This window comes from Acartia tonsa, chromosome 2 (genome assembly GCF_053477335.1).
Source record: "Acartia tonsa isolate MP-2025a chromosome 2, ASM5347733v1, whole genome shotgun sequence".
Taxonomy (NCBI): domain Eukaryota; kingdom Metazoa; phylum Arthropoda; class Copepoda; order Calanoida; family Acartiidae; genus Acartia; species Acartia tonsa.
In genome coordinates this window covers 1659913-1673642 of record NC_137261.1, presented here as the reverse complement: position 1 = coordinate 1673642, position 13730 = coordinate 1659913, and the positions used below count along the sequence as shown (strand labels likewise).

Here is a 13730-nt window from a genome sequence, read left to right as displayed (position 1 = left end):
GTTTAAAATAGGTGAGGTTAGGTTTAGTGTCCACTCCGACGTTTGGGACTCCTGCGTTTGTCCTAGAACCTTTAATAATAATTTTCAAATAACAAACTTTAGTTGTAAAGATATATATTTTCTCTCAAACTTTCAAGCCAATATGAAAATAGAAAATGTATCATCAATATAAAATAACAGGATCTATTGTAAGTCTGCTTCTCCTTTAAAGTGTAGGTTCTCATAGGTCCTGGGATTGTTTATAGCCATTTGGGAGGATACCGCCACCATCCCTTTAGAAATCGCTCCTAGGAATAAATCCCCCCGCCCCACCCAAAAAAAATAATGTTCTTTTTTAAAACTAAAAATTGTACTATAATTTCATACAAACAGGCAAAATAACTCAATATATTTTTCTTATTATGAATCATGCAGGATATAAAATAGAATACATTTAATGTTTAATCTTATCATTGATTATTTTTACGATGATAAACTCTCTTTTTTAAATAAAAAATAATCTTTATGCATTCTAATACATGCTTTATGCTTAAATTATTATTTTTTCAGCCAGTTGGTGCTGTCCCTGGCAAATTTCTAAGAAAGTATTTATTTTATTTTCTCTCTTTCATTTGTATTGAAATCCACAATAAGGTAAATCCTTCTTAATCCGCGGAATGGAGACATAAAATCTTGTAAAAAAAAATATATTTGTTTACTAGCGGCTACGCCCCTAAAGGCTTCTAGGGGCTCTTTAGGTCGGAGGGGTAAGGACGAAGTCGACCTCACTTTCAATTGTAGTTTTAAATAAAAAAAAACGTTAAAAAAATAGGGGGGGGGGGACCTATGAGAAGCAACCCTGCAAAGGAAAACCATCCTTTTTACTTTATTATAAAGAGTATTTTTTCAGAATCTTTATTCTTTTCCATTTCTAATCCACGGACTTATTGTAATACTCAATTATATATATCAGAGCTTTATACTTGTTGTTTAGATTTCTTTATACCTTTGATTATTTTTATTCTTTTATTTAATATTAAAGTAGGATTTTTGGATTATTTCAAAATAAACCAAAAGTATAAAATAATCTATGTTTTTTTTATTTTCAAGAGATTCTATAGTAATTACTTTTAAAGTAAAAGTATAACACAAAGATTATTTCAAATAGAATTAATATTTTCTTACAAGGTTTGGTTAGGCTAGGTGTTTATGTTTTTCTCAATTTTAGAATGAAAAAAAAGTATAATAAGTTTTTAAAACTAAAAAGATTGCCCTTTTTTGAAAATCGAAAAAAATTATAACTGACAAACAACTTATTACTATTTCTAAGAGGCAAAACAGAAAATACCTTTGGCAAAATGGTCCTAAAAAAAATAGATTTAATAATGAAAGAATCTTTTATGTATTTTGAACATTATTCAAATATGGCAACATCTCGAATGCACCTGCTGTCAAAAATAACCTTGTAGACGCACACAGTTAGCTACCCCACTGAGGGCCATGGTTATCCTTGGTTCCTACTGTGATTCGTCCTATCCTTGTTTCCAGCAGAGTGTTGGGGGGGCTTTCCTAACTTCCAACTGTGCATCGTACTATTCTTGTTTCATACATACTCTTACAATATTAGAGTATTTACAAATAGAGTTGTTTCTTCCTCTTTTTTGGAATTGGTTTTGAGGGCGCTAAAGAAATAGTTCTGAAAAAAATGAAAAACGTACCAGTTAGAAGAGACAACCTACATTTTGATGTGGTGCATAAAATCTATTGGTGAATACCCTCACTGTCATACTGAGAAACTATTACTCTATAATTATTATATCTATTGGTAAATACTGCACCCTTACTGTCATACTGAGAAACTATCACTCTATAATTATTATATCTATTGGTAAATACTGCACCCTTACTGTCATACTGAGAAACTATTACTCTATAATTATTATATCTATTGATAAATACTGCACCCTTACTGTCATACTGAGAAACTATTACTCTATAATTATTATATCTATTGGTAAATACTGCACCCTTACTGTCATACTGAGAAACGCACTGTGTCCCCAAAACTTTTCTTTTCATGTAAATATCAATACATATTTATGTTTAAATTCACCAAATCTTCCTTTTTATAATTTTATTTAGATAAATTAGCAGTAGACGTGCAGCTATTCTGTAAAGGGGTAGTCAGTCAGTAAGGACCCTAATATCCAATTTAAAAAATAAACTGTAAAGATTTAACAAGTTTTATAGAAAATTTCACATGACTATTTATAACCCAATAATCATGTAAGCTTGTTAATGCTGAGCCACTTATGTACAAAAGTTTCCTTGTAAGAAAGGTATATTTAAAGCATGAAAAAGAATATGTATATGGCAAGTTGAATGTACTTTTAGTATGGTTTTCTCTGCATGATATATGTGTGTATGTGTGCGTTTGTGTGTGTTTGTCTAATATGGTTGTATTTCACTATGTATATTCATAGCTATTAGAATTATTAGATTTAGACCCTTCACGATTTAAGAAAAAAATAACTTTTAAATTTATCATATATGCTAAAGTAGCTAAATGTACTACAACTTTTACTAAGATCTCAAAAACAGTAAAGTAAATCATAGGTAAGGTTTTTGCAATTTTCAATGGACTGTTGTTTATACCCCCCCCCCCCCCACCCCCGTCTTCAAGAGATCAACAAAGAAAATTATTGTTTTTTTTTATTTTGATTAAAAAATTTAATTTGTGTGTGCAAAAAAAATGTCAAAAAATATTTACTTTTACATTAGTTCAAATAATTTTCTACCTCTAATATTTGCACTCGGGTATGTATGTGTTAAAAGCAAACGGTACATATGCAACACATACATATCTACCTATCTATCTTAGAGTAAATATATAGATACGTGGTTTTCCTATCTTGAAAATAAGGAGTGGGGGATGAGTTTGTGGGGCTCAGTAGGCCAACTGGGTTTAAGATACAGTGACAAACATTGAGAAATTTAGAACATTTAGTAGTTTTTAACTAAACACCCCCTAAGTATTTTTAATGATATTGTCCTTTACCCCAGGACCCATTGGGAGGCCTAAGATCACCCCCACCAGTTTGCCCATTGTTCATAACAGTATTTTTAATTCAATTAAAACAAAAACTGTTTCATGACATACAACTACCTTTAACCAATTAAAAATAAACACATTAAATTGAATAAATAAACCATAAAAACTCCTGTTTAATTCAAAGCATAGCTTCTAAATTTAACAATCACGTAATCTAAATTTAAATATAATATACGAGGGCTTTTAATTAAATAGAAAATTAAATGGCAAGATAAAAGGGAGGGGGGATTTTCTCCAATGTATGCCAAGCCAAAAGGTAAAATTTCTCCCCATATAGCCAAGCCCTGGCTGAAGCTATTATCTAATATACACTTAACACATACATTATACATATATAATACATACATATATTTTGAACTACAAGTCCAGATGAGCAAAATGGGAAGAAATGGGGGCGTGGAGCAAAGGGAACTGCCAACTCGTAGGGGGAAATGCGGGAACAAATCTAAACTCAGTGGAAATCAGTTTCCTGCTGTGATTGGCGGAGTACCAGCCAATCAGAGCCCGTCTTTTCAACTATTGGCCAATAGAAATGCAGAAAATTGGGGAAACCGTGCAGCGCTAGGGGATTTCCCTGACTAGGTGCAGACAGAAAAACGGGTTATTCGTGAAAATCTAAAAGGGCATGGGGGGAAATCTGGGAGTAATGAAAAAGAGTGGAAGGAAAGGGAAACAAAAAGAGAGTTTTGAACTGACGACAAGACTCGCGTGGTGGGGTATAGAGCATAGGAGACACGGGTGGATAAGAATCAAGGGTTTATCTGTGTGTGTGTGTGTGTGTGTGTGTGTGTGTGTGTGTGTGTGTATGCGTATGGAAATGGCCGCCCAGCTGTGAGAAACCAGCAGTTAGTCTCGGATTCCGTGCTGAGCAGAGTTGCATTGCAGACCAACTCTAACGTTTTACAAGAATACAAAGAAAGATATTGTGTGTGTGTGTGTGTTTCTATTTTCTCCTTGAACTTGGAGAGTACCCAGTGGGACAGGACAGACAGACCAACAGATAAACTGTGTGTGTCACTATTATATTATGTGCATGTTGTTATCATGCCACGCTGATAAGAATAGTATTCATAACTGTGAAACTCACCAGGCAACGCCCACCAGACAACCAGACAGTTTGACCGGATTGGAAATGTCTGGAGGTATGAAGCTTGAAGCTGGAACAGGACTGGCACCGCCTCCCTATACAGGTACAACTACTTTTAATCAATTTTTAAACATCTTCTTGAACATGGTAATTCTATAAAAAAAAAAATAATATTGCAGTTTAGTTAAAAAAGCTGTAATTCTTAATTTTTATGGAAAAAAAATATCTATACCGATAACTTTTCCGGTTTTTTTTAGGTCTGCTAACAAATTATTTGTGTTTTCAATTATAATTTATTTTTTTGGAATTTATTTAGGAACCCATCAGCAAAGCAGCGAATACACACCCTCCGGCAGTGTTACGGCCGCCGCAGCCCCTTCCTATATGTCAGCAGCGGCTATGTCTGGCGGCTACAACCCATTTAGTAGCTACTCCAGCTACCTAGATCCTGCAGCATCCTTATTATTGTCTGACATGGGTACCTCTACTAATGGCTACTATAGCAACAACATGTATAATTCCTACCTGAACGGCATGTCATCACCTTTCTTCCCCTACATGCGTAACTGCATCCGCCAGCAGCCGGCAAGCCTGCCTCCAGGCATGCGCCACCAAGAAATGACCTGCGAATGGGTTGACTGTGTCACCAAAAAATTATGCCGTCGCGTGTTCCACTCCCTGCATGAAATTGTCACGCACCTGACAATCGATCATGTGGGTGGACCTGAAAACTCTGACCATACCTGTTACTGGCAAGAATGTCCACGGGAGGGAAAATCCTTCAAGGCCAAATACAAGCTGGTGAACCATATGAGAGTCCACACTGGCGAGAAACCGTTCCCCTGTCCGTTTCCTGGCTGCGGAAAAGTTTTTGCGAGGTCTGAAAATCTGAAGATACACAAAAGAATACATACAGGTATGTAATATTTTTTCTTATATACTTTTTGGCTCAAGTGTATTTGGATATCCATGTGGATACCCATTTATATTTGACTGCAGTTGTTGATATTCAATCATTCCGATAAATTGCTTTAAAGTATAGTAGCTGGACAAAGTGTATCAAAAAAATCAGCCATGTGACTCTTTTTTATTGGTTTTCTTTCTCACTTCTCCTCTCATCTCCCTCATTTTCATGACGTCATATGGCTGATTTTTGAGACACTTTGTCCAGCTACTAAAGTAAGTAGCGCAATTTACTTTGAAAAAACATAGAACCTAATATATCATAACATTAAGCACATAAACTCTATTTATTTAATATAATTTTTATTAGCCATCATAAGCGTGCAGAAGTGTCGATACACTTGCTTTCCCCTTTTTTCACCCAATTATGAAACACACCCAACTGGCTAAACCCTGTACACGCCACTGACTGTCATCTTTATGGGCTGTTCATTACACTAGTCCCCAAAGTCCTATATTTTCTTATTCGTTGCCCTAACAACTTTGGGGACCTGAATGAATTTTGATTCGTTAAGATGAGTGTTCAAACGTTTCAACCACTAATTTTGAACTACATATGAGAATACTTGTCCCTTGTTGTGTGTATGTTTATATAAGGAAGTAAAAGTGTGACACAATGTGATTAATTTGACATTTTCCAAGCAATTTACCAACAAAATATTCCCCCAACATTTTGTGTATATAGTTTTCAGGGATATTAAGATTAGTCTTAAGAACAAAAATTAGAAGCTCAGCTTCTCCATAATTAAGGTCGGCCAGCACGTTCACCCATCACTAGAAATTTTGTTTCTGTCAGTTTAAACTATAAAATCCACCCAAAATTTATAAGTTAAGTCTCTTACTGTATAGACACTGGGATCTAAAGGTATAAGACAATGGCATATAAATTGATAAATATCCCCAATGATGATACACAAAATTATCCTTTCCGAAGATTAAAAGTGGTTGGGACGTTCAAAAATTTAACTTAATAAAACAACCAATCAAAAACCCCAAAGTTGTAAAGCCAACAAATAAAAAAACCTTTTTATAAAAGTTTGGGGACTAGTGTAATAAGTTCCCCATTGTCCCCTCTTTCTCTGAATATTATAACTCAATGCTGACCTATATGAATATGCAAAAAATAATTGGTAAATATGATCCCTGTATCCATGCTATGTTTAGAGTATGCTCAATAAAATTCCCTCAGAGACAGAGAAAATAAACTTTGAGCAGAGTTTTCTTACAGTTTTATTTACTCTTTCATTATCTTACCCCATAGAGAAAAATAAAAGAGAGGAATCGAAGCAACTAGAAAACGAAAATAGGCAGTGGGCCTAGAGGCCTACTCAGCGCTGTTGCCGCGCTAAAATTTATTGCTATTCCACTACTTTTCAAATGGGAGGATTAAAAATTATTTTTAAAAAATATTTTTTTACTTTTTACTATTTCCATATTTAGGGCAAGAATATTAGATTAGATATTTTCGTTTTAATGTTTTAATTAAAAATTACATAGAATTTTATTTTTATTTAAAAAAATTTGTTCATAAAAGATGAATCCTTCTATTTCTAAAAAGGGAGAATTTTTTTTCATAATGAACATTCAGCTGATTCTGACCGCCCACGGCTGTTTGCTAAATATCGCTTTTCTTTTTATTCACATTATTATTTATGATTGACTTACAAAAAGCCCTGGGCGGCTTTTGATTTTCGTCTGCTTCTAAATTTAGTATTTTACCATGAAAAAGGGGTGAGTATTCAACCTCTTATCCTTTTTCCTTATGATCTTACCCGTTCTCTATTTGTCTGTTTATCCTTTCCTCTATTTAGATGTGTTTAAAATTTTTTTCTTTTCTAAGTTTATTCTTACAATACAATATTTTTTTATTCTCTGTAACTCGCTCTTTTTTGTCTTTCTCTGTGTCTTTTGATTTATTTATCCCACTTTTAAGATTTTATGGAACAGTGCCTCAATAAAAATGACGTCATACAATACAAATAACCAATGATAGGCCAGTATACATTTTAATTGACCAATGGTAAAATGTATGCTGGTCTATCATTGGTTATTTGTATTGTAGGGCGTCATTTTGTATGAGGCAGCATTATTCTTTTCTTTATTTCGTTGTTTGTATTTTTTGTATTTTGAGGGTTTTTTCGGCCATTCTGTCTTTTTTTAAATCCCTTCTCTTTTTTCTTAATAAAAATTTCTTTTTTTTTAAATAAACATTTTTATTTGTCCTGTTTGTATATATTTGAATACTTTGTAGTAATAATGTTTATTTAATTTTTGGGCCCAGACTTTTTTTATCAAGTCAATTGTATAAAATGATCACATCTTTCAAATGATGTAATTCTAATGATTTAATATTTCATGCTTAATAAATGGAATATTTGATGATTAATTGACTATACCTGCAAACAGGGGCGTGGTGTAGGATGGTAGAGGGTGTAAGGGGAATCTACCAAAAAAATACAAAAGTCTATCTTTGTCAACTTTGAAAACGTTTTTGTTACCCAATTAATCTAAAATCCAAATATATTTTTATCTATTTTTCAAAATGAAATTTTATTGCTGCGCTTTTTATGGACATAATAGTCATTGTCAAAAACATTTTCCATAATTTTGATGATTTTTTTGTAATTTGTTTATAATATAACGGCGCCATAAATAATATTTTCATATAAACAAATCTAAAAATATTATTTTATTTCTCATCTGCTTTTAATCAAAATCGGTCAATTTTAAAATTAGATTTCTTGTAACGTCATCGTTTTAAACAAATTTACTTAATATAGACTAAAGTGTCAAAAATATGTCTGTCAGTCCGTGTGTATATCAAAAATATAAAACCCCTGAACCTTATTATTTTACTTTATCTACAGGCGAAGCCTTTGGTATACATTTTCCTTCCTATGAATTCTAAATACTAAATCATAATTAATCTAGCACTCCTGTCAAATTAGAATTTTATTTGTCAGAGAGACACATTATCTTTATATACATGCCCCCCCCCCCCCCTTCAACATTTATTGTATTTTGCTCTCATAGAAGAAGCAACCCCAACCCCCCCTCCTTCCTTAAAATTAAGATATATATTGGAAAAGGAAGGAACAAGGGGTCAAATTTACTTCCCATTTCAAGCCCCCCATCCTCCCCTAAACAAATGATCATAACCTTTCACCCCCTTTCCCCGTTTCTCATATATCCCTAGTTTCCGGTCAGGTGTAAGTATAGAGTTACACCCCCCCCCCCCCTCCACCCTGTTCTAACACCTCTCGGAGTGTTAATAAATTTTAGATGCAGGGAAAAGTAAATGGGACCTAGATTGATAGTTTTAAAATCATGTTCACATATAAACGCAGCAATAAAAAGTTTAAAATATTGTCGAGTACTAGCGAGTATTACCCTACCATCCAGTGGTTCTGTATTCAAAAGGACAGAAAGGGGTTATAGCTTTAAACCATCCCAAGACTTCAATCTGAAAAAAAAAGTAAAAAGCCATCAAAGGACCTATGTGAACCCAATCGGTTCAGTAGATATTCTGAAGTCTTATGCTTCAGACATAAAAAAACTTTTTTAAAAAAAGGATAATCAAAGGACATAAAAGTCTAAATCTAAATTCTCCTTAAACCCTGTAAAAAATTATTATCATCAATTAGCAAATTTTGACCATAATACGGCTCAAAATAAGATCATACTTAAATTTTTCAATTTGACAAGAAACTTAATATATTTGAACAGGGATTACGGATAGCAATTCTTTAAAAAGAAAATAGTTGGGAAAATAGAAAAATATTTAAGCACAGAATAGTTGGAGGACAAATATGCTTCTGTAATGCAGAGAAAGAGGGGACAATTGACTGTCTATTACACTAGTCCACAAAGTTTGAAAAGAACATTTTCTTATTCGTTGGATTTACAACTTAGTGAATTTTGATTGGTTGGTTAATTAGGTTTAAAAATTTCAACCACTAATTTTAATCCTTAGCATATATGAGAAAGGGAAAAATAGGGATATATTTTAAAATAATATCGTTTAAAATCTAGTCCTACAATTTTATTTTAGAAAGCTTGTCTTTTTTTCTTGTCAGGATTTTAAAAATTAGATACTTGTAATTTAATATTTTACATATTTCCTCATGGAAGTGTCAAAATTTAATATGATTATTGAATTCAGAATTTTCAAATTTTTATTGTCTTTTTTGGCAAATTTTGCGACTAAAAGAAAAATGATTTTTTTTCCAATTTTGTAATCACTTTTCTGTGAGGAATCAGAGGAATAAGACAATGGCCTTTAAATTGATGTTCATTTCCAATGATGATACACAAAATTATCCCTTCCTTAAATTAAATTTCTTAAATGACAATTTGTGGTTAAAACGTTTGGATACACAACCTGATAAACAAACCAATCAAAATTCATAAAAAGTCCCCAAAGATGTTAAGCCAACGAATTAAAATACGGACCAGTGTTTGTCCCCCGTCCTTCTTGCCTTTCTGTAATTTTGTAATAAAGTCGTATTTTTACTTATATTATTATCTTTTCAGGTGAGAAGCCCTTTGAATGTGAAGTGGAAGGTTGCGACCGAAGATTTGCTAACAGTAGTGACCGTAAGAAACATATGCATGTCCACACTACAGATAAACCATACTACTGTACTGTCAGAGGCTGTGATAAGACATACACACATCCTTCCTCTCTCAGAAAACATCTCAAGATTCACGGAAAAGAAGCTGTGGCTGAATCAGCTGATACAACAACTACTACTGCAACAACAACAGTTGTTGGTAATAGTTATGATAGTGATGACTCAGGTACAACATCACCCAGTCTTCACTCAACATCCCTACCCTCCCCGGCTGCTTCTGTAACTTCTTCCATGGAAGCTTCTAGAAATGTGCAATTAAAGCCTGAACCAAACTATAATAAAAATGAAAATTTAAGCTATGGAAAGCTTGAAAATGTAGATTTATCCAAGCCAAATAGTTTACTACCTGATTACGCTACAAATACGCCTATCCACCAGGATTACAACAAATTTGGTCTCCATGATTACGGCAAATCAACTGATTTTCTGCTTCCTGATTATTCTAAGATTACTGACACGGCTGCGGGCAGCTACAAGCCATACGCTTGGGGGTCAGCCTATACACATCACAATTTCCCAACCAATTCTTTGTACACCCCACAAATGTATTAGATTTTAGTGATTTCTTAAAGCAAAAACCTAAAGAAATTTGTTTTAAAAAAATATTTATTGGTTAGTAAAAAATTACATTAATTTAGCAATTGAAAGTGCTTTCATATATTAAAACTGGTTATCATTAAGTAATCTTTAAAAAAAAGATACAAAATCAAATTAATTTTGTTGTTAAATTTTAATGCAGTGAATCTATGTCAACTTAATCTACTAAAAATCAATTTTGGTTATTGATTTTTTTCTTTTTTCCTATGTATTATAAATCCAGTGTTTTTATTATTAATATTTTATATTTTAATTAAATTCTGTTTTTCTTTTTATGTTATGTTTGCCATTAATATAAATCTCATTTTTGAAATTGTTGCAATAAATATAAATATAATCAATAGAGTTTTAAATGATTTTGTTTTGTTTTATTTTTCTACTTGTAAAGGGCTCGGTATCAGCGGCATTAATTTAATTCAAATTGAACAGCCGCAGAAGGATAAAAAAAGACACAACTGACTCTTTGACTGCATGACTTTTGTCTGCAAGTTACAAATTAGAAGTAGTCTAAAGCCGGGTCAGAACATATCCCCCTTCTCTCTATTAATGTCACGGGCGAACAGAGTAGCAGTAGGAACTCTTGTATAACGCGGCGAATTTCAAACAAGACAATAAACGGGCAAGTTACCATTCACGATAACGTGGAAAAATATTCTAAATATAGATGTATAATAAAAAGATAAATCTCTATCTCTTGATCAATAAATAAATCGTTGATGAAAAAAGATGAATAATGAGAAATTAACTAGGTAAAGAAATGTATGTCTGAAAAAGTACCAATATTTCATCGCTTATAGTCTACAGAAGACACACCCAAATTTTTTTATAGTCATGGGTTTCTTCCTAAAGTTAAACAATTCGCAAGAATTACAATATAATTATGATAATGACAACCTTTTAACTTTCTTTATATACAAGAAAAATTATGACTTTAGGAATTTCAAACCTTCCCATTGTGGTAATTAATGTTTTCTCTATGCAACTTCCCCCCTCAAAAAAACCTTTTAGGTTATAATTGTAGACATATAGATAGATAAGATTGAATTATGAATAGAATGTTTGAATTATTGAATTTAAGAATAGTTATTTCTCGCATCGTATTATAAACGGCTTTCCGCGGATATAGAATGTACAATTAAAAGATTAAAACTGGTTTTAATCTTTTGATTGTACATTTTTATATTCGTAGAAAGCTGGATATAATACGATGCTAGACATAGTTTTTTTTCGTATGGATGAGAACCGGTTCCTATCCACCGAATTCGAATGAATACGAGAAATTTAGATATTTTCTTTTACAAAATTTTGTAATCAATATATATAAATGATACTAAAAAAATTCTACAGAAAAAAATATGGTAACAAATGTAGTAAAGCAAATAAACTTTAGATATCCTAACATATAAAAGGGCAGATTTTTCATCTGTAGCTTAAGATTTCGATAAATACTGAACAGATCGAGTTCTCCGTGTTAAGAAGGAAGCATCTTATAAGTCCCTGGATGGTATAGACTAGATCCTAGATGCTAGGAGCGCAGCCACTAGTTCAAAATAAATTACATACCCGAAATATACATATATACTGTAACTCAAATAATTGATATGTAGAATAGATAGACCAATAATCTATTTTCTATTTTATTCATCTATTAATTTTACTATATATCTCTTTTATTTAATTTTTTTCAAACCATCTTTAAACTATAGATAAAAATCTTCTATTTAGATAGATAAAATAAAACCTAATGATATTCTGACTTATCATTAAGCAATCAAAAGATCTTTATAGTGCATATAAAAGGTTGCATCTTATTGGTTGGACTCAATTCAATGACTTTACTCTCATTGGAGGAAATCCCCCGCTGTGTTCCCCCCCAATTTTGGCTTGGTCATCTTAGTAATTAGATTATATTATACCACCACTCCCTTTAATTCCCCTTTTATTACAAATTTGATTTCCTTCCCTTTTTTTTCATTGTTTACCTTCTTTATTTAAACCCATTTATATTTTGTTTTAATATTCAGATCACAGTATGATTCTTTATATTTAAATTTTTAACTTAATTAAATTAATATTTTAATAATATTAATAGATTCTCATCTATTAGTCTTAACAAAAGGGGCAGGATGTTTTCCTGCATTTCATTAAATCTTGATTGGTTGCCACAAACTAGCAGAGTTCAAACTTTTCCACCAACAACTTTAATCTTTCAAAAAATAATCAAAATTGGGGATGTACATTAATTTATTGTCCATTGTCTTATCCTTTAAGATCCCTGGCCATACTGCTTTCTCTTTCTATGATATATGGTGTATGGATGTATGATCTTTCTTTAACCCTAACATTTCAATAGACGTACTTTAGACTATTTTTTCTATAAATAGTGTCCGTATGTCTCTAACGGTTAGATCTTTTCGTTAATTTAGACATGTTAGAACTGTCCTATCGATTTCAAACTTTGCATGATGATTCTTATAGTAGTTATGTACGATTTAGAAAGCATAGGCCAGATTGTCCGTATAAAAAATGATGATTTTATACTTTTTTGAAAAGGATTTTTTATGTAATATAATTATCTTATATATCTCATTTTTTAAAAACTGATTACTAGGATAAAGAAGTACAATATTATAAGCAAAGTATCTCTATAATCAAGTCTAAAAAATGTAAGCATTTCAATTTTGACAATCGTTAAGTGTTAATGTCGTTTGTCCTGTTCGGCATAATATATTTTTTATGTTAATTTTTGTTATTGCGCTTATATATATCTGAATTTTCAAAGAAAATACAGTCTAAAAAAAACTATACAATATCCATTAAAAGTTTTATAATCAAAAAAATTTCAATATTACATATCCTCATTTTATTTCTGCATCTGTGGTTTGCAATTCACTTAAAAGGTATAAAGTTAACTTGAACATTAATGGGTGTAATACCTGACCCCACCTTAACCCCTGTTTGCCCCAGGGGGTCTTAACCCTACCATTCCCCCACATACTCACCACATACATACACATTACACACACACACACACACACACACACACACACACAAACAAACACACACACACACACATATTGGCATATTGCATATTGCAATGTTTTTCAATGTTTTTTTCCAATGTTTCCCCAGGGATTTTTACAATGTTATCAATAACATTGTAAGAAAAAAAATCTTCGAACTGAAAACACCCAATAATGTTTACGATAATTTTCATAGTGATTCCTGTAAAATTTTATGTAAGAATTTATAAAATAGCTTGTTAACATAGTGCCTATACTCATAATCATAATGATAGTTATAGAGCTAATTTATGATCAATTTTATCTTTAACATTAGAGACTGCCTATCCCTTTTA

At 32.0% G+C, this 13730-nt stretch overlaps 1 protein-coding gene across 1 annotated transcript; it reads left to right on the top strand.

Moving 5' to 3' along the window:
• The first annotated feature begins 3935 nt into the window (after positions 1-3935).
• LOC145333713 (uncharacterized) lies at positions 3936-10731 on the top strand. Its single transcript, XM_080178925.1, has 3 exons — positions 3936-4281; positions 4495-5094; positions 9675-10731. Exons 1-3 carry the CDS (start codon positions 4119-4121, stop codon positions 10325-10327), a joined length of 1416 nt encoding a protein of 471 aa, XP_080035051.1. The 5' UTR covers positions 3936-4118; the 3' UTR covers positions 10328-10731.
• Positions 10732-13730: the final 2999 nt, after the last annotated feature.

Coding starts and splice junctions, on each gene's coding strand:
- LOC145333713 (XM_080178925.1), top strand. CDS start 4,119: ATGTGCATGTTGTTATCATGCCACGCTGATAAGAATAGTATTCATAAC. Junction 4,282..4,494: donor GGCACCGCCTCCCTATACAG/GTACAACTACTT, acceptor GAATTTATTTAG/GAACCCATCAGCAAAGCAGC. Junction 5,095..9,674: donor ACACAAAAGAATACATACAG/GTATGTAATATT, acceptor TTATCTTTTCAG/GTGAGAAGCCCTTTGAATGT.